Below are 21,101 nucleotides of genomic sequence, written 5' to 3'. Positions count from 1 at the left end.
AAAATCATGTTTACCTCATTTCTAATACCCTAATGGTAAAACTAAATCGCAAATTCACATTTTAAATAAAGCTTGTTCTATACTGGTATTTTGACAAGTATGGCTTCATAGCTCATTTAAACGGGGATGAAAGTGATTATTTAGGTCGACTTTTGGCATATATCCTCTCAGCATGCTGATTTTTAGCTACTGTTAGGGATAAAGAAGACCCTTTGTTAATGATAAGAAAACATGTTGTTGAAGAAGAGAAAACCTACTGTTGTTTTGCACACGTCCAGCTATAATAGGCTCTAATGAGGTGCATAGTACATAGTCATTAGAGAGCTGCTTTGCCAGGGGCCCTATAAACCAGCCTCGGTGCAACTGACATGTGCATTCAGGGAAAGGCTTCACCTGTGCCTTTTCAGCAGGTGTGAAGTATTTGTTCCATGAGATGAAGTGTTTAACTTGTTTAACTAGAGCTCTTTAGATTATGGCTTCTGTGTTTTGATGTTTTAATAAATATTAACTTTTTAAATATCCTTTCCTGCCTTTTTTGTTTAAAATGTCCCTAAATGTAATTATCCTAATTTATTTAAGTTTTTATTAAAAATAAATTAAAATGTTATATTTTGTCAAATAAATGCAAGTTTTAACATTTATTTTTTATAATAACATTTAATTTATTTATTCATCTTATCACTTTTCTTTCAACTTTCATTTGTTTATTTTTTGCTACCACAGATAAGAATAAGTCCACCTTCCCAACCGAAGCATCCATCAATGTCACTGCTGCGACAGATACTCAGTTACAGGTAAATTCTTCAGATCTTAGGACAGCTGTTGCACTTTCTGAATCTGTTTATGTATATGTGTCTAAACTGTAGTCTCCCAAACTAGAGGAAAGTAGAAAGATAACCTTAGAAATACAACGTCATCACATATTACTCTAAATTCCAGGGTTATCTAAGAGATTTCACTGGGCAGTAGACTAATATACGTGAATGCAAACACATCTGTAATGAGGGTAGGCACTAACCTGTCTTGCATCTCTCTCAGCGAAAGTAAAAAACACTTTTTTTTTAAGTGTGGGGAATTCGCCAGTATCTCATTACGAAATATGTTTGTCTTTGGTATTCGTTAACTGAAAAGACCACAAATACATAATGGGATTTCTCACTTATCAGCCTTAATTAAAGCCGTCCCAGCCTTGCTAGATTAACTGTAATCGTTAACTAAAACTAAGTCCTTTTGTAGAGTTTAAGGTTCAGGACCCTCATTTATCAACAGTGCGTACGCATAGATTTGTGCGTAATGAGTGCTTAAGAACAGTTTCACACAAAGTGTGGGATCTACCAACTTATGCGTAGAAATGCGTGTAAATATAAGCACACCTCTGAGCATGATTACGCAGAGAAAGCATTTAAGAGTGTCACAGTATGCATTAAGCAATCCACATCCTGTGTTTCCTTTAATTATAAAACACTACATTTATCATTTTTGTAGTTTTAAACATAATGCGTAATTGGTGTCAAACCCTATAAAAGACAGCTGTGACAAATTTCGGATGCAATTATTTCCTTGGCCCCAGTCATCCAGTTCCCTAACCGAAATCCTCAACAAGCCGAAATAAAATGGGGCTTTCATACTATCGCTAGATTCCCAAACATAAATGGAGCCAGAGACTGCTCCCACATCGCCGTAAAAGCACCATCAACCAACGTATTTAATGATGTACAACCCCAAATCAGAAAAAGTTGGAACAGTATGGAAAACGCAAATAAAAAAAAAGTGATTTCTACATTTACTTTGACTTGTTGACTTGTACACAAAATATTTCATGTTTTGTCTGGTCAACTTCATGTCATTTGTAAATATGCATCCTTTCCTGTCATTCAGACCTGCAACACATTTAAAAAAAAGTTGGGACAGTAAAGCATTTACCACTTTGTAATGTTGCCATTCCTTTTCACAACACTTAAAAGACGTTTAGGGACTGAAGACACCAAGTGATGAAGTGTTTCAGGTGTAATTTTGTCCCATTCTTCCTGCAAACAAGTCTTAAGGTGGGCAACAGCATGCGGTCTTCGTTGTCGCATTTTGCGCTTCATTGGAGACAGGTCGGGACTGCAGGCAGGCCAGTCAAGTACCCGTACCCTCTTCCTCCGCAGCCAGGACTTTGTAATGTGTGCAGAATGTGGTTTTGCATTGTCTTGTTGAAATATGCATGGACGTCCCTGGAAAAGATGTCTTCTTGAAGGCAGCATATTATGCTCCAAAATCTCTATGTACTTTTCAGCATTAATGGTGCCTTCACAGAAGTGCAAGTTACCTTTGCCAAGGGCACTGACACAACCCCATACCATGACAGACCCTGGCTTTTGGACTTGTTGCTGGTAACAGTCTGGATGATCCTTTTCTTCTTTGGTCCGGAGCACACAGCGTCCATTCCTCCTAAAAAATACCTCAAATACTTATTCATCTGACCACAGTACAAATTTCCACTGTGTGATGGTCCATCCCAAATGCCTCCGAGCCCAGAGAAGTCGACGGCGCTTCTGGACACTGTTAACATAGGGCTTCCTTTTGGCACAGTACAGTTTTAACTGGCATTTGTGGATGTAACTACGTATTGTGGTACTTGACAAAGGTTTGCCAAAGTAGTCCTGAGCCCATGTGGTGATATCGCTTCTAGATGAATGACGATTCTTGATGCAGTGCCGCCTGAGGGATCGGAGATCACGGTTGTTCAGCTTAGGCTTGCGCCCTTGTCCTTTACGCACTGAAATTCCTCCAGATTCCTTGAATCTTTTAATTATGTTATGCACTGTTGAATGTGAAATATCCAAATCTCTTCCTATCTTTCTTTGAGGATTTTTTTTTTAAACATTTCAATAATTTTCTCACGTATTTGTTGGCAAACTGGCGATCCTCGGCCCATCTTTGCTCCTAAAGGATTAGACCTTTCTTGGATGCTGCTTTTGTACCAAATCATAATTGCAATCACCTGTTGACATCACCTGTTTCAAATCACATCATTATTTAACAATTTTACCTCATTACTAGCCCTAAATTGCTCCTGTCCCAACTTTTTTTGAAATGTGTTGCAGGTCTGAATGACAGGAAAGGATGCATATTTACAAATGACATGAAGTTGACCAGACAAAACATGAAATATTTTGTGTTCATATTGTTTGCAATGAAATACAAGTCAAAGTAAATTTAGAAATCACTTCTTTTTTTTTTATTTGCGTTTTCCATACTGTCCCAACTTTTTCTAATTTGGGGTTGTAAATAGAAAAGGGTTTCATTCTGTTAACGTGCAAATCATTTGTGATGCAAATTTGTTGTTGTTAAACGTCATTTGCGCGACTCATTCTGTGTTTGTGAAGTTACTCTTCTTTGCTCCCTTTGCCATTATTGCGAAGAGGAAAAAACACAATCACGTGATTTTTAAAGGGAAGTGTTGTCACCATAAATGGTTCAATGGAGGCATTTCCGAATGCTAATGACCGTGAACGTGAACGAGCATGGTACTTATGCTGCGTTCCAGGCAGGTTTTTGAGCACGTAAGTTACAACTTCAAACTAGACTCATGACTTTGTAGCGTTCCAGACAAAGTCACGCCAAAATGCCTGAGTGTAAGGAATTGTGGTAGCTAGATGTAAACAAAGGTTTAGTTATTTTAGTACTTCAATTTATACTAAACATAAAATAAGAAATGTTTCCATGGCAACTAGCTGAAATAATAAGTTTAAGTTTTTTAAATATTTTATTTAATTTAATTTCAGTTCATGTTTATTTTATTTAGTTAACAATAATAATGGCATTGGTCAATCAAACAGAGATAGTCACGCCCCAAACTCACACCACTGGTTGAGCTGATGTTGCTAGATGAGCTGCTCAAACAAACACTTTTCATGGGGAATCAACCTACTTTACTTAAAGGGTTAGTTCACCCAAAAATGAAAATTATCCCATAATTTACTCGCCCTCAAGACATCCTAGATGTATATGACTTTATTCTTTCAGACGAATAGAGTCTGAGTAATATTAAAAAATGTCCTGGCTAAACCAAGCTATATAATGGCAGTCAATGGCAGCCGAAAATTTGAAGCCAAAAAAAGAGCATCCATCCATTATAAACGTACTCCACACAGCTGCTCAAATATATACACGTTAGAAAGTAAAATATCTATTTTCCGGCAGTCCGCCTTCTGTATTCAACATACGGAAAAAGCGCAACTGGCTCCGACGATGACGCTGCGAGAGGAGCTACACTTTCTTCGTAAGTTGAATACGGAAGGCGGTCTGGAAGGTAGATATTTTACTTTATAAAGTTTTAAATATGGATATTTTTCTTACACAAATCCAACGGGTCGCTTCAGAAGTCTTTTATTAAACCCCCGGAGAGATTTAGAGATGTGTTTTCTAAAAAATGTGATGCACGAGAGAGCGTAAAAGATGTGAGACACAAGCACAGTGGTCAATCAGTGGTCAATGACATTAGTCTAGTGTATGTTTACATAGAAAAACAATGGAAAAGTGGTACAGTTGAATGCAAAAGGGCACTATAATTACACACCTTTAAGGTCTGTTGTGTAAATGTGAGCGCATGGAGAACAGCAGTCACTGACAGCAGTACACTTAGACTGTTGACTTCATTTGGATGATAGTAAATTAAGTTGGGCATTCAAGACTTGACACATCCTCTAAAGGCTCTCAGCGGTGTTTGATACACCTCCTTTTACAGGCCCTCAATCTGTAAATTCTTCAAGTCTGCTCGGACTTCTTCCCCATGCAGTAATTAAATGAAGTACACAGACAATCACACGCACACAACATGGCCTCCCAGACAACACCTCACACACCCTTGGATGATTAGGTGTTATGAAGTTGATGCAGACGTCGCTCTGGGATCCTCCATGTGCGCACAGATGCACACACCCTTGGCAGACGTACAAGAGCCCAGCATGAAATGACGTGGAGGCCGAAGCTGTAAACACAAACAAATTTTGCTCTTTTGGAACTATTGTTTCCCCTAGACTCTGAGGAAATGGAAAGAAATCAGAGATTGAACACTAACACAAATGCCAACACTGGCTGTTATTGAGTAAGGAGATCAAGTAGAGGAGAAGTAGAAAAATGGGGCAGAAAGGAGATCCATGATTTTCCATAATGGCCCCCATGTAGGGCATGAATGAAAAAAAATAAGACTTTAAACAACTAGTCTGGAGGTTCTTTCTTCAGACTTCATTGGAAAGTTCCAGTAAAAGTGGCATTTAATTTTGCTGTTAACATTGACATTCTCAAGTCCCATGAGAAAAAGATTTAATAAAGTAATTTCAATGGCAAGTGCCAGCTATTCATAATTATATTAAATTATTGGAAACCAACGCTGTTATATTCTGAATCTCAAGTCCAAGCCACACAGAGTTGTCACATGTGATTGTGGGTGATTTTATAGACTGCTGTTGACACATCCACCTTGAATGTGTGTGTTACAGAGAACCACTGAAATGCCCCGACCTGCCTCCACACACCTGACAGAGGAAGTTCAGAGACTTCAGGAACCCATGCAGTTACAAGCGCTGGACTTCCTTCAGTCTCTATCGTTTAACCTTCCAAACAAGACTATACCTCAGGAAACAGCCAACAACCTTACACAGGTAAAGATTGGAATAAAGAGAAAGTTTTAGGATTTTTAGGTAAAATAGGTGAAATAAATAAGAAATATTTCCGGTTCTGGACTATTTTTAGAACACTAATCAAATTAGTACATTCGTGACATTAATTGTGTGATTATTTGTACAGAAGGTCAGATGTTGTTCATTGAAGCACAATATGCTCTTTGGTAAAATCTCTTCTTCAAATCTAATTTACTTAAATCTAGTTACTTCTTCAATTCGCATTTCACTCAATTATCATGCTGATACTATAATTGGTCTTGAAAATATTGTATTGACCTTAAAAATACAGTTCCTACAGTTCAGAAGTTTGAGGTCAACGAGAGTATAAAAAAATTAATACTTTTGATCATAAAGGACAAATAAAATATATGCAGCCTTGGCAAGTATTAGAGACTTCTTTTCAAAATCGTACCGACCCCAAACTCTTGAATGGTTGTGCATATAGGTGTAATTTGCGGGTGGGACAGGTCTCCACCACTTTTTGCCAGGTCCGATCCCACCGCTTTTTGAAACATCTCGTGGTAGGAATGTGTTGTTTTTTAAATCATGCTGAGTGTTCGTTGCTGCTGTTATCACTTGGTGCTCGTGCACAGTCTTTACACAGGCGAGAGCTTCAATCTATCGCTTTAACGCTGTGTTGGAGACTCTATTAATTCTGGTGAAATCACAAAACAAAGAGCAAACAAATGTGTACATTTGTATACAATCACTGATGAACATCTTTGGTTTTAATGAGAAAAAATATACAAAGGCAGATTATAACGACGAACCTCTGGCACAAAATACTAAACAGAATCATCTTCACTGTTGCTTCTACACATGTTTTAAACTGTCCTTTATTCTGCTCTGTGTGTTGTAGTCTCTACTGAAGAGTGTGGATGAGGTCATAACCGCCAGCGACTGGAGAGAAAATGATGAGGTACGTTTAATGGATGGATTAAGGATTTGGATAGATAGAGAGATTCTATCAGTCTATTCATTCCACATTTCAGCCCCTCTTTTGAAGGAAAATCTGTGGAACCGAATAAATTCAAATATGGTAAAATGTGCTAAATGGAGGTGAAGGTACTATACACTTGGCAGCTGAAAGAATCATCAAATTTTAGAATTTTAATAAAACTAAAAGGATTTCATTTTGTTAAGTTCTGCAGGTTCTTATTTGTATAACCTCAGTGAGCTGTAATATACTTTGCACTTGTCTTTTATCGGGGTGATCAGTGGAGTCCAGTGGTCAATGGGCTGGTGGAGACTGTGGATAAGGTGATGGTGCAAATGGCCTCCAAGCTTCGGTCCAGCCCAGACTCAGAGGCTCCTCTGGCAATAGGGGGCAAGAGTTCTGTGGCAGGTCAGTACATACTCCAAAACACTTCTTCAAACTCCCATGTCCAGAATATCTATTCTTAGAAATTCACTTTCCCTCCCTTCCTCTACATACATGGCTTGAAGTATGTGAAGTCTGTCCAAGTATGCTCATAGGGGGATGCCTACCTAATATGCATGCATGAATTCTGCACACAGGGTGAGCATCACAATCAGGCCTGAGTGAAGCAATTTGAGGCATGAAACGTGACTTTTTTTTATTGCGTTTTTCTTCAATTATATTTTTAGGAGTGTTGAAATGTTATATTTGTCAGAATTGTTTCCTACCCAGACTTATTTATAATAAATTTTCCTAAGAATTAAAAAAAATCATTGCGACAAGCAGGGCAGGCGAGAGCCATGAGAGAGTGGCGTGTTTAACCACCTGCGTGTTCAAATCGCACTAAACTCAATTAATTAAACGTCAATAACAGTGGTGCTGGTAAATAATAGAATCAGTATGGTTCATTGTGTGACAACAGCACACTTCTCTGTGACCTGGCAGTGGTTCGGCATGGAGCTCCCACTCTCTCGGCCACAGGAAGAGGGTGGAGTCCAGGCCGGTGACGGTTTGATAACAGTCTCGTTTCTTAGCATGATGACAACAAACGTTTGGCAAAAAAGGGACCTGGTTGATATGTGTGGTGTTGGTTGAATACATTATAGTGCATCTTCCTCATCATCTATAACTGCTTCTTTCGAGACCGTAAAATCACAGAGCGGGGTCAGCATATGCTGAGGCGCACAATGCGCAGAAGTCGCTACTTTCTCAATAGTTGGAGTCCAATAGACCTCCAAACTTCATGTGGCCTTCAGATAAGCTCAAGAACAGTGTGTAGAGAGCTTCATGGAATGGGTTTCCATGGCCAAGCAGCTGCATCCAAGCCTTACATCACCAAGTGCAATGCAAAGTGTCGGCTGCAGTGGTGCCACTGGACTGTAGAGCAGTGGAGACGTGTTCTCTGGAGTGATGAATCACGCTTCTCTGTCTGGCAATCTGATGGATGAGTATGGGTTTGGTGTTTGCCAGGAGAACGTCACTTGCCTGACTGCATTGTGCAGTTTGGGGGAGGGGGGATTATGGTGTGGGGTTGTTTTTCAGGGGTTGGGCATGGCCCTTAGTTCCAGTGAAAGGAACCCTTAATGCATCAGCATACCAAGATATTTTGGTCAATTTTATGCTCCCAACTTTGTGGAACAAAGTGCACAAAGCAAGGTCCATGAAGACATGGATGAGTGAGTTTTTTGTATGATGTGGTGTTGCTCCTTGTCCTGATCATGCAGCTTTATGTTAGTGAATGTATATTACTAGAGAGAGTGTGTTCGATTTCACTGGAACAGAGAACTTGACTGGCCTGCACAGAGTCCGGACCTCAACCCGATAGAACACCTTTGGGATGAATTAGAGCGGAGACTGCGAGCCAGGTCTTCTTGTCCAACATCAGTGCCTGACCTCACAAATGCTCTTCTAGAAGAAAGGTCAAAAATTCCCATAAACACTCTCCTAAACCTTGTGGAAAGCCTTCCCAGAAGAGTTGAAGCTGTTATAGCTGCAAAGTGTGGGCCAACTTCATATTAAACCCTACGGATTAAGAATGGGATATCATTAAAGTTCATGTGCATGGAAAGGCAGGCATCCCAAAAATGTTGACAATATAGATGAGAAACAATTGGAAGAAGCTTAATTTTTCAAGATTTCAAATGCAACATGCATGTCTATAATGTCTTCTGAAAATACGTAACTTGAAGTGAATTAGACATGGGCCATAACATCTCTTGATCTGCTTTGTGCAGATACAAAATGATTCAAGTCTCATTCCTGAATCATGCCCTCTGAGATTCCACGCTTCACAGTCAACTCTCACTTCTGTCTCTGATCCTCCCTTTGCTCTGATAAGACTGTGTGTGAGGACCAGAAGTCACATGAGAAAACCTTTCAGGTTGCCTGAGCTATTATTGAACTTCACTGTTACATTCAGTGAATAAAGCATAAATAAACACAAGATCACAGATGAAACTGAGAGAAGGGCGATTCACCCAAAAACAAGACAAGATGTTGAGAAATGACTTCCCATAACTTCATCTGGGTAGCGCCTTAAATAGAGAAAATAGATCAATAGAAAGTTCAAAAGAACATCAAAAGAAATATTTTGTAATATTGTACATTTCTTTACTGCCACAAGTTTTTTTTTAATAGTAACACATTAAATTGTAGCTTTTTGATAATTTTTCAAAAAATCTGACAATTATTCAAGACATGTAAACAGTCTGTAATAAAAATAAGCAACAAATGGCAAACAGCAAAACTAATTATACAACTGAAGTAAACAGTGTTGACTGTGTTTACATTAATACCTCAAAAAGAATTGTACCAAAAAGCACAGCCGCTTGTCACAGATCATGCTAGCAAAATGCATGTGAAACCAGCTGCCTTTCAGATGGTGCATATGCAGAATACAGAATACAGTCAGTACTCCATTTCACAGACTTGGTACCAAATTGTAGTTCTTTTGACCTTCTAGGAAGTAATGCAGTAACAAAGCAACAGTATACTCACTATGGACAGTGAACCAACCTTTTTTCAAATGTGTCTAGATTACTCTCTGATGAAGATCCCTCAGAACTACAACCTGCCCAGCTACCGGTTCCCCACACAAGGGAAGAGTTACATCTCAGTACCAGGAGAGGCCCTTACAATGCAGTGTGAGTATGCTCACAAACGCACACACAAACCCTTAAGATGTGGTGGTGATCCTTGTCCTGATCATGCAGCTTTATGTTAGTGAATGTATATTACTAGAGAGAGTGTGTTCGATTTCACTGGAACAGAGTACAGTGCTTGTCTATGTCGCCTATGCTGTGATCTGCCACTGACTAATGGGATAAATTGTGCTTAAAGTAACAAACTTTAATGCTTTTAAGCCACTTACTAAACCACAGTCTAACCATAATGTGCATAATGGAACAAACAAAACTGGACTGGAGCATAGACATATGAAATGGAATGGATTGCTAAACAAACTGCCAATCATTTTTTTTCTTTTTGAATAGAAGGTTGTTGTTCTGAATCATTCCTACCCAATTTAGCCCCTGATTATGAGTAAATGTGCGCATACACATCTCATTGCTTTTATACGCCTCAGGCTGCAGTGAAAGAACACATTGTTTTTACACAAGGAGGATGAAGGCCATTTATTTGTTGTCCGTCCTCTTTAGCCATAAACAACAAATAAACAATGCAATCAACTCTGATGACTTCCTGCTGCTCTCTAATGAAACCTGCCAATCGCACAAACTCCTCTAGGAGAAAGCGTTGTATAATTTGGAGCAGTTTAGAGCAGAGTTACATGAAAAACGGAGAAAGTGTCTGCGCTAGCTTTTTTTTAATGTATAAATGCGAGCAATAGAGCGAGTGTTGCAATGTTTCCCATGTGGCGGCAGTAATTATGAGGGCATTAAACGTTTTGTTTGTTTGACACCGTTTTGGGGTCAGCTCTCCTCAGCTCCTCTGGCACGGTGCTGAACCTGAGCCCCACTCTGTTCATTATAAACAGTTTTAATAAACTATTAAAGCTCTATTATCAGAAATGGCACATAAACGTTAGCACTGGCATTAGCGTGCCATTGAACGGCTTCTCCAGTGCAGCCGGACATATGGTACACTTCATTAACAGAACCAAGCAGAGCTTTTATACGCCAATTAAAGACAGCAAAAGAAGGAGCGCATTGAATCGCCGTGTATTCCTGTTGGGCCAAGTCTTAAATAAAACATTTGTAGAGAGATTTTGCCCCTTGGTTTGTGAGGTTATTGGCCCAGAGCTCATCTGAAGCCCAACTCAGAGGAGTTAGTTGGGACGCAGTGATATTGCTTATTTGGTCCATTAACACCTGTAAAAGCACTAATAAGTTGTAAAAGCATGTTTCACAGTAATATTAACTGTGAAACATATATAATTAACATTTAATAGCAAATAATACATATTGATATATAAATATACAACATAAATATTAAATAAAATATTTAAATATTTATGTTGTGCAGCTGCTTGCCCAATTATTATTATTATTATTATTTTTTTTAGGCTACACATCCAGTATAAGCTGAGAACTGAGTTGCTGAAACATTTAATTGCTTTTTTTAGACATCAGTTACTCAAGACATTTACAAAAAAACACTTGTAAGTGTCAGGTGATTTCTTCAGCTCTCATTTTCGTGTGCCACCGTGAACAGAAATAAAACATGCATCTGTGGGTTTGTTTGCTTCAATGATGTTAATGATTGCCGTAGACTAATTTAAATGCTTCTGGTTACTGTGATCAAACACGGCAAAATATCATGTTATAAGAATGTGGAGAAAACTTTAATGTAATACTGTAAATGAGACGTTCCATGATTAATCACAGCACCACCGAACTTGTTTATTCAGTTATTTGTGTGGCCCTAATTCAGACCCTGATGAAATGATACTGCCACATCCAATGGCCCACACGGTTATTTACACAAATTCTGCTGTCAAATTGTGATAGTGCAGTGTAACATATTTCCCTCTCACACACGTGGTGGACCCTCATCACACTCTTCCCGCATGTGTGTGAACACACATCTTTCCCATTAGAGCTGCACTGAGAGGACCGCATGCAGCGTCTGTGATAATGAGTCTATCCTCTCTGTGCATTTCAACGGCAGCCCAACACATTCTTCAAAACACCACATACATACAGTATGTGTGATCGAATGGTAACAGTTATGTCTGTTTCCCCCTGCAGCTCAAACCACGATCGTGGGACTTTTCTACCACAAAATGCACAACTACTACAAAAAAATCAGCCCTCTACAAACAAGGTGAAGTGTGTGCGTGTTTCCTGTTGTACATTGTGTTCTTGTGAGCATAGCTTTATCACTGTGGTTCTTCTCTCTCATCTGGGCCTCAGTGTCTGATACTCCCAGTCATTAAGTCGACTGATAACACTCTCTTCTCATCTTAACACAGCCATGATCAGTACTTTACTTAATTAATTTATTTTATCACAAATCCGGAACTCAGTTGGCCTCTTTTTATGTAACTGCACTGGGCAAAAGAGCTGAGAGATGCCGCAGGCTATATTCTCATTACCATGTAAATTTATCAGAACCCAAATATATGTAGTCAACACAAATTTGCTGTTGGTTATACATCATTCCAGACAGACTGTCAGTCTATGCATTTGTGGTGGGTTACATTATTAAGGTGCAGTCACATTTACCAATGCACTGTGCAATTTTGTGGGCAAAAATCAAGTAAATTCAATCGAAATTGCCCCATGCATATTTTGCTCGTGTTCAAGTTGGTCATGCAAATTTGCTGTGCATGCTTGGTTTGAAAGTGACTTCTATGTGTGAGCACTGAGCAGTGCTTCATACATCGTTACGCTATTGACAATAGAGTACTGCAGCCTTGACGTCAAAACCTGGAAGACTAATTCGCCAGTGGTTCCCTCGAGGTTTTCCTGTGGGTTTTTATAATGGGGCTTTTCAGTTTATGAGTAATGTGGTTTAATGTGGTAAACATAACTTGACGATACTTGGACATTTTGCTCTACAGCGTAAACTGCGTACACTCACATGTTTTTATCTAGTTTCTTATTAGAAATGTATGTTTTTTAGCTTCAAAATTAGATATGGGTGTGTGTAATTTGCTTTGTAAAGCAAAACTTCCAAGTATCATTAAGTTATGCTTACCCCAGACCATATTTTACTCATAAATTGAAAAACACCATTATAAAAAAAAGAGATGTTTTGAGAGAAAACCACTGGCGAATTAGTCTTCCGGATTTTGACATCATGGCTGCAGCACACTATAGACCAGGGGTGTCCAAACTCGGTCCTGGAGGGCCACTGTCCTACAAAGTTTAGCTCCAACCCCAATTAAACACACCTGTACCAGCTAATCAAGGTCTTTTTAGGCATACTAGAAACTTCCAGACAGGTGTTGAGGCAAGTAAGAGCTAAACTCTGCAGGACAGTGGCCCTCCAGGAGCAGGATTGGACACCCCTGCTATAGACAAACAAGATTTTTTTTTTGCCTGTTAAATTACTCTGAAATTTGACTGCAACATTATACCTGTAGGTGGCGATAAGCGTCTTGATTTTTTATTAGTTCGATTAATTCAAAAACACTGATTCCTTCAGCAAGGAAACAAGTGAGTGAGTTGTTGAATCATTCATTTAGCCGATTCATTTAGAATTGCATGCTCTCTGAGTAGGTACTTTGAATAAGTACTTACATTGCAACAAAAAAAGGTAATTCTATATAGTATGAATGTAATGTGCATACTCATTCATTAAAAAACTAAACAAACGGCAATACTGTTGCTCTGAGACACATAATGGCCGTTTCTTCTGTGGCTTTGTTTGGAACAAATTTTTATTGCAGGGCAAAAACAGACAGTGTAATTTACAATATTGCGTCTAAAATGTAAGTAACTTCTTATTTATTGAACTGTTCAAAAAATAAAACACAAAATCGCAATAGTTTTGTCTGAAACCAGCATGGCTGTGTTAACATGCATCGAACCATCCACCTGTGAGAGTTAGGTTTGTTTGGATATGATTATTTGTGTGATAATAGTTATTTGCAGATAGCCGTCATTAGCATCATTTTCTTTGCTCATTCTGGAATGTTGACAGTAGTTCAAGTATGGCCAATAACTAACTGTCCATCTCTGCAGGATAAATGAGGCGGTGGATTTTAAAGATCATAAGATCCAGATGGCCAGTCACCTTATTTCTCTGAAGGTGGAGCCATCTCCTGCGCTGTCACTCAACCTGTCCACTGAGCCGCTCATCCGGATCGTCCTCACGCATCAGCTGGTAGGAGAACGTCAATCTAGCACTTCATTTTGATCTTCACTGAGGAGTGTGGGTGCTTGTGAGCATTTGTGTGTATAGCAGTTATTTAATATGTTTGGAAGATTATCAAATTTAAAGAAGTTTATTTTGCTTGACTACACAGTAAATAATTGTGTAAAATGACAGCTTAAGATCAAGCAGAAAGTTCTACCAACCATTTAATTCCTTCTCATTCTGAACGAACGTGCTGCTCACGCTCATCAGCCAACATCTGGCTTTCTGCACATCAGGTTAGACAGAATGCAATTAACATACATTTATATTTATGACCCAGTCAGGTCACTGAGCCACTGGTAGAAAGTAAAGTTCCTGATGAGAGGACATTTGTGACAGCCTATTAACATTTTCGGTCTGATACATAGATTTCTTCTGAGACTTTTGTCTAACCAAAATCATTCCATTAAACGGAACAAAAATTATTCTTAATATGTTGAAGGAAAACCTTTTTTTTTGCTGCTGTGTTTGTGGTTTTGTCTTTTGGTGAGCTGTGTTATACAAGAATCCCAGAGTTCAGACTTGTCAGGACTAACCATGGAAATCCATTTCAGTTTGCATCATCCCTCGCACTCTTTTTTTTTTTTCAGTTCTGAAACAGCGAAAGTATTTCACCAAAAGTAAAGTGGTTCCGAACGCTGGAACCATAAGCCTTGAGGTCTTTTGAGAAGGGAAAGATGATTTGGTTTAACAAGGAGCTTATTTGGCCTGTGTGCGCAGATGGTACGACTCAGTCGAGGATGCATCCGTCTGCCAAATTTCCATGGGAAACCCATCAAAAATGGATACAGATGCCATGTAGACAAGTTAACCAATACAGCATGTTTTGGGAGGGTATTTGCAGTTTAAAAAAAACAACAAAAAAACAGTGAGGAGTTCAGCGTAGCATTGGATTTCACACACCACGTTACACACATTATCCATCAGCTAACCCACATTTGACAGCTCACTGTGCTCTTTACCATTACATAAGATCCGCTAAACTTTTTCAATAAGTAACTAAACTCATATACAGTGTAATTACATCAAAAATAACATTCCAACCCATTTAAATGAGCAGTCGTTTCTTTTTTCATTGTTCTTTTTAAAGCGTTTTCAATGCGTCCAAATCAAAGCCATGCTGGCATGCATGTAACTATAGAGACAAACATTTGTTTTGCTGGCTTTTTATGGTTTTGTGAGGGATGATTGTTTCAGTGATGTTTGTTGGTGGAAATGTGTGTGTCTTTGAACGTAGACCATTATGTTAAATGAAAGGAACCTGCTAAAAGATTAAAGCCAGAAACACTACTCAAACACAGATGCGAATGCTTGTGCAGGGTCCCATCAAAATATATACACAGCTTCCTAAAGACTGATCAGTTGAATAATCGTTACGAAATTACAATGACTAGTATTAATTGAAAATATGTAATTATGCATGTCCCTACTACACATTAGGAAAATTGAGACCAGACATTTTTATTTCCTTAGGTCATAGTTTGAATGACTGTCTAATTAATCTTGGGACAATGGCTTTCTGTGTGTAGGACTGTCCAGAACAGAGGCAGTGTTTTGTGAGTAATGTGTGAGCTGAATCACTAGATCAATAATCTGTCACAGTGTCAGTGATGGATTACTGTGATAATACTGTTTTTAAGATAATGGTCAGTTTTGTGTTTTAGGTAGAATGATTTAACAACTGTTAAATATTAGTGAAGAAATTATATGTCTGTGTTTTTTTTTTTTTTTTTTTTTGAGGATGATGTCAGTGATTCTCACGTTAAATCCCCCCTGTGATCTGAGCAAGACTGATGTATTGCGTCTGAACTACACTAGAGATTTGCAATGCTTCGTGTTTTCAAAATCTAGTCAACTATTTGTCTTAAGGAAATCCTTTATAATTAGGCTAATTTAGGGTCATCTTCACATTCATATTCATTTATTTGCAAAAAAAGTCTCTTATAGCTCACCAAGTCTGCATTTGTTTGGGCAAAATACAGGTAAATTATTATTACAATTTAAAATAACTATTTTAAAATATAATGTATTCATGTGATGGCAAAGCTGAATTTTCAGCATCATTACTCCAGTCTTCAGTGTCACATGATCCTTCAGAAATCAATATATGCTGAAATGCAAGAATATGCTGATCTGTTGCTCAAGAACATTTCTTATTATCAATGTTGAAAACAGTTGCGGAAACAGTGAGACATATTTTTATAAATATTCTAAAAGAAAGAACAGCATTTATTTGGCATTTTTTGTAAGTGTAAAAGTCTCTACTGTCACTTCAATTTAATGCATCCTTATTGAATGAGGAAAATCTTTCTGACCCCAAACATTTGAACGATATAAACACTAAATACAGCCATTAATGAAGTCAATAATTGTCTTTATTATTTATGGTGGTGGATTTGCTATAAAACAGGTGCTTTGATGGCTGTAGCAAGTGGTACTCTTCTAATTGTTTAACAACTGACTTGTCAATTAGTTGTTGTTTTTTGCTTTAATATTTTGTAGCTGTGGTGATTGTTTTAAGTTTCTGCAAAAGTTTTCATTGACTAAAGCACTGCCACTAAAATATTAAAGCGAATCAAATAGTCAGTTGTTGGCTGACTAGTCAAACATCCTGTCCCTTCTCTAAACTACACAGACAGCAACTTAAGCAACAATCGAGGAATTATAAGCAGGAATCACTTCATTACCTCATCTTTTACTTCTCCTTTTCTTCCCTCTCATCTCCTCACCTGTCCCATCTCTCTCTGCTGGATCACATGGCAGGAGGTGAACAAATGGAAAGAGTGATTTCATAAGGAATGCTGGCAATGCTCAGTGTCGAAATCATAAGGATTAAAAAAAAGATTTCTGACAAGCTTTCGCTGCCTTTACAATCTAATAAAGTTTCAGCGGAGCGGACACAAAACAGAGACGCCACGCATACTGAGCATGAGCGCACGTCTGTTGCGCTGTGTGCAAGCTTGTACTTGCACTTATATGTTTACATTAACCAAAGACATTAATAGGTTGTTTATTCATTTTAATACGATGCACCTCGAAGTCCGATGTGTATATAAAGCAGCCTGGATTGGATTAATATAATCATCCATTGTGCTGTGTATTTGTGTTCATGCGAATGTGGCTATGTGTCCAATAAAGATGTGTGTGGGTGAATTACTGAACCACAAGCAGTTTTGGTCCAGGAGGTATTTCCGCTGTGGTTCATATTTAATCACAGATTCACACAGTCCTAATGGCATTACAACTTATAAAAAATCTCACCAAGTCTGACACGCATTTTGATGTATGACTGAGGATTTTTGTTTTCTGCTTAGTACAGTTAGGGTTTTTAAAGGTGCAATAATGAGTAGCGCTCACTGCCAGATGCTTTTATAACTCACACACCCAGTTCCTGTCTGAACACACTCACTTTAAATGCCTGCTCACTCACTCCCTCGCTCACCCAGTCACTCAGTAGATCACTCGTTCACACACTAATTTATTAATTACTAACTTAATCACTCTTCTCAGCCACTCATTAGCCACTGTCGGGGCAGTGTGATCCATGTCTATCAACAGGTTGGACTGGGCCAATAGCCTTGGACCTCAAGCCACACGGCCAAAATCAACCTAAAACTTGCCCTAGTCAAACTTCCCTGGAACAAATGTCTCACCACCAGTTCACTAGCAAGGGGATATTTCAGACTGGAACACACACAACACATATTGATTCATTTGCATCTTCTCCCGTTTATTTGTGATCACAGGACTGCACAAGCAACTCTATTAGTGCTTTTAATCCAAAAGATAAAAAGAAATTTGCAAGTTTGAAGAAGGAATAATTATTATTTCCATACATTTTCCACTGATTTATAAGATCTGCGGAGGTTTGAGCGATCTCTCTATGTTGCTAAAGCCAGAGCAACAGAGGGAGCTCACTAAATTAAAACCGGAGTTATGATGTAATTTATGACAAACACGAATGCAGTGCCAAATATGGATATCAGGTAGTTTGCTAACAGAGGCAGATGGAAAAGACCGAAGGATTAACTCTTTCCCCACCAGCGTTTCTTTGAAAAGTTGCCAATCAGCACCAGCATTTTTGATCATTTTCACCAAAATTTCAAGGCCCCCAGAATATTTAGTTGTATGAATATCTGAACAAGCAATATATCAAAAGAAAGAACAGAGTCTCTGCTTTATAAAAACAAACAAAAAAATATCATTTTATTCTTAATGCATATTTTTTATTAACATTTCAATGTGGGAAAGTTTCATGAAAAAAGCTACATTTTGAACAAAAAACTGAGACAATCACGTTTTTGTCAAAGACTTTGACCAGATAAGATTCAGAATGATGATCAAATCATAGATTCAGTAGCTCGCTTCCATCAACACTCCAAAAGCTTGCACAGTCCTATACCTCTTTGTGGGTTTGACATTTCATTCAGTAACATTAGGCGATTTGGATTTATATGCTGTTGAATGTTTGATGATCGCCTTGCATATTCATAAGCAATCTTCTATTGCTTGTTTCTGCTTATGTTTTTGGATCTAAAGAGTCTGTACTATTTCAGATGATGTGCAATTGCTCCCCCTACCATATAACAGTGAAAACATGGATTGCTGGACAAATTAACACATTCACATACTCAAATTCACTTATTCATTCACCCACATACCTGCTCACCCCTTGATTCATTCATTCACACACTCATTCACTCACTGACTGATTCATTCAACCACTCATTCACTCTCTGGCTGATTCATTCAGCCACTCATTCACTCACTGACTGATTCAGTTAATCACTCATTTACTCACTGACTGATTCAGTTCATCACTCATTTACTCACTGACTGATTCATGCAATCACTCATTCACTCTCTGGCTGATTCATTCAATCACTCATTCACTCTCTGGCTGATTCATTCAATCACTCATTCACTCTCTGGCTGATTCATTCAGCCACTCATTCACTCTCTGACTGATTCATTTAATCACTCACTCATTCACTCATTGACTGATTCATTCAATCAATCACTCATTCACTCTCTGGCTGATTCAGTTAATCACTCATTCACTCACTGACTGAATCATTAATTAAATCACTCATTCACTCACTCACTGACTGATTCATTGAATCACTCATTCACTATCCGGCTGATTCATTTAATCACTCACTCATTCATTCACTCACTGACTGATTCATTGAATCACTCATTCACTCACTGGCTGATTCATTCAACTACTCATTCACTCGCTGACTGATTCATTCAGCCACTCATTCACTCACTCACTGATACATTCAACCACTCATTCACTCGCTGACTGATTCATTCAGCCACTCATTCACTCTCTGACTGATTCACATAATCACTCATTCATTCACTGACTGATTCATTCAACCACTCATTCACTCACTAGCTGATTCATTCAGCCACTTATTCACTCTCTGACTGATTCACATAATCACTCATTCACTCTCTGACTGATTCTTATAATCACTCATTCACTCTCTGACTGATTCACATAATCACTCATTCACTCGCTGGCTGATTCATTTAGCCACTCATTCACTCTCTGACTGATTCACATAATCACTCATGCACTCACTGACTGATTCATTCAACCACTCATTCACTCACTAGCTGATTCATTCAGCCACATATTCACTCTCTGACTGATTCACACAATCAATCATTCACTCTCTGACTGATTCACATTATCACTCATTCACTCACTGACTGATTCATTCAACCACTCACTAGCTGATTCATTCAGCCACTCTTTCACTCTCTGACGGATTCACATAATCACTCATTCACTCACTAGCTGATTCATTCAGCCACTCATTCACTCTCTGACTGATTGACATAATCACTCATTCACTCTCTGACTGATTCACATAATCATTCATTCACTCTCTGACTGATTCACATAATCACTCATTCACTTGCTGGCTGATTCATTCAGCCACTCATTCATTCTCTGACTGATTCACATAATCACTCGTTCACTCTTTGACTGATTCACATAATCACTCATTCACTCACTAGCTGATTCCTTCAGCCACTCATTCACTCTCTGACTGATTCACGTAATCACTCATTCACTCACTCACTGACTGATTCATTCAACCACTCACTCACTCATTCACTCACTAGCTGATTCATTCAGCCATTCATTCACTCTCTGACTGATTCACATAATCACTCATTCACTCGCTGGCTGATTCATTTAGCCACTCATTCACTCTGACTGATTCACATAATCACTCATTCACTTGCTGGCTGATTCATTCAGCCACTCATTCATTCTCTGACTGATTCACATAATCACTCATTCACTCACTGACTGATTCATTCAACCACTCATTCACTCACTGGCTGATTCATTCAGCCACTCATTCACTCTCTGACTGATTCACATAATCACTCATTCACTCACTGACTGATTCATTCAGCCACTCATTCACTCTCTGACTGATTCACATAATCACTCATTCACTCACTGACTGATATATTCTGCCACTCACATACTTAATCATTTATTCTTCTCCTTCATTTCTCCAGTCTTTTTCTGAATATGTCTTTCAGTTGGTCTGACGTCCCCCTCTTTCTTTATTTCCTCTCCTTCTCTCACGCTTTCTCAGATGAATCGTTATAATCTATAGCAGATGGTCTGGCTGAAGCGATCCTGTTGTAGCTAACGGCTGCGGATTGTTTGGCCTCCTCCTTTTCTCCCTCTCCATATCTTTCTCTTTCTTTCCCTCTTCTTCTCTTTTTCTCTGAAAGCCTGAAAATATAACCTTTAAACTGTTAGTTCTGCCTTGCCTTGTTGCTCTTACTGTTATATTCTTAGAACGCTCTCATATTACGATTTACAGCGAACAAATCCTCCAAGATTGTGTTTTCACCAACATTGTAATAGAAATACCATTAAGCTCTTAGAATGTCTCCACACGATCACCTGAGCACGTTCCACTTAATTTTTAGCCCTGACTGGATCCAGGTTTTAGCGTTCCACAGAGACTTCAACCATTTCCTAGCTTTTTCCAGATCCGGAGGACGTCCGTCAACTGGCTGAACCCCTGAGCACCTCGCTGGGTTTCTCCTCGCACCACGCACAGCTCCTATACAGATGTTTTACAGCCTCAGTCTCCTCTACAGATTCGTTCACTAACAAAACACACGCTGTGTGTTGCTTGGAG

At 38.7% G+C, this 21,101-nt stretch overlaps 1 protein-coding gene across 1 annotated transcript in view; it reads left to right on the top strand.

The window, feature by feature from the left end:
- The window catches only part of adgrd1 (adhesion G protein-coupled receptor D1), a gene marked incomplete at both ends in the record, with an annotated part of 52,536 nt that overhangs the window by 11,742 nt on the left and 19,693 nt on the right, over nucleotides 1–21,101 (top strand). The window contains 7 exons of the mRNA XM_079826322.1: nucleotides 724–794; nucleotides 5,487–5,648; nucleotides 6,529–6,588; nucleotides 6,888–7,014; nucleotides 9,624–9,731; nucleotides 11,796–11,871; nucleotides 13,737–13,878. Of these exons, the coding sequence (XP_079682448.1) occupies nucleotides 724–794; nucleotides 5,487–5,648; nucleotides 6,529–6,588; nucleotides 6,888–7,014; nucleotides 9,624–9,731; nucleotides 11,796–11,871; nucleotides 13,737–13,878 (746 nt within the window). The remainder of the gene's footprint in view (nucleotides 1–723; nucleotides 795–5,486; nucleotides 5,649–6,528; nucleotides 6,589–6,887; nucleotides 7,015–9,623; nucleotides 9,732–11,795; nucleotides 11,872–13,736; nucleotides 13,879–21,101) is intronic.

Source organism: Gobio gobio (genome assembly GCF_949357685.1).
Source record: "Gobio gobio genome assembly, chromosome: 10".
NCBI classification, from domain to species: domain Eukaryota; kingdom Metazoa; phylum Chordata; class Actinopteri; order Cypriniformes; family Gobionidae; genus Gobio; species Gobio gobio.
The sequence above is the reverse complement of the archived record's forward strand: the minus strand, read 5'-3'. Positions and strand labels throughout refer to the sequence as shown.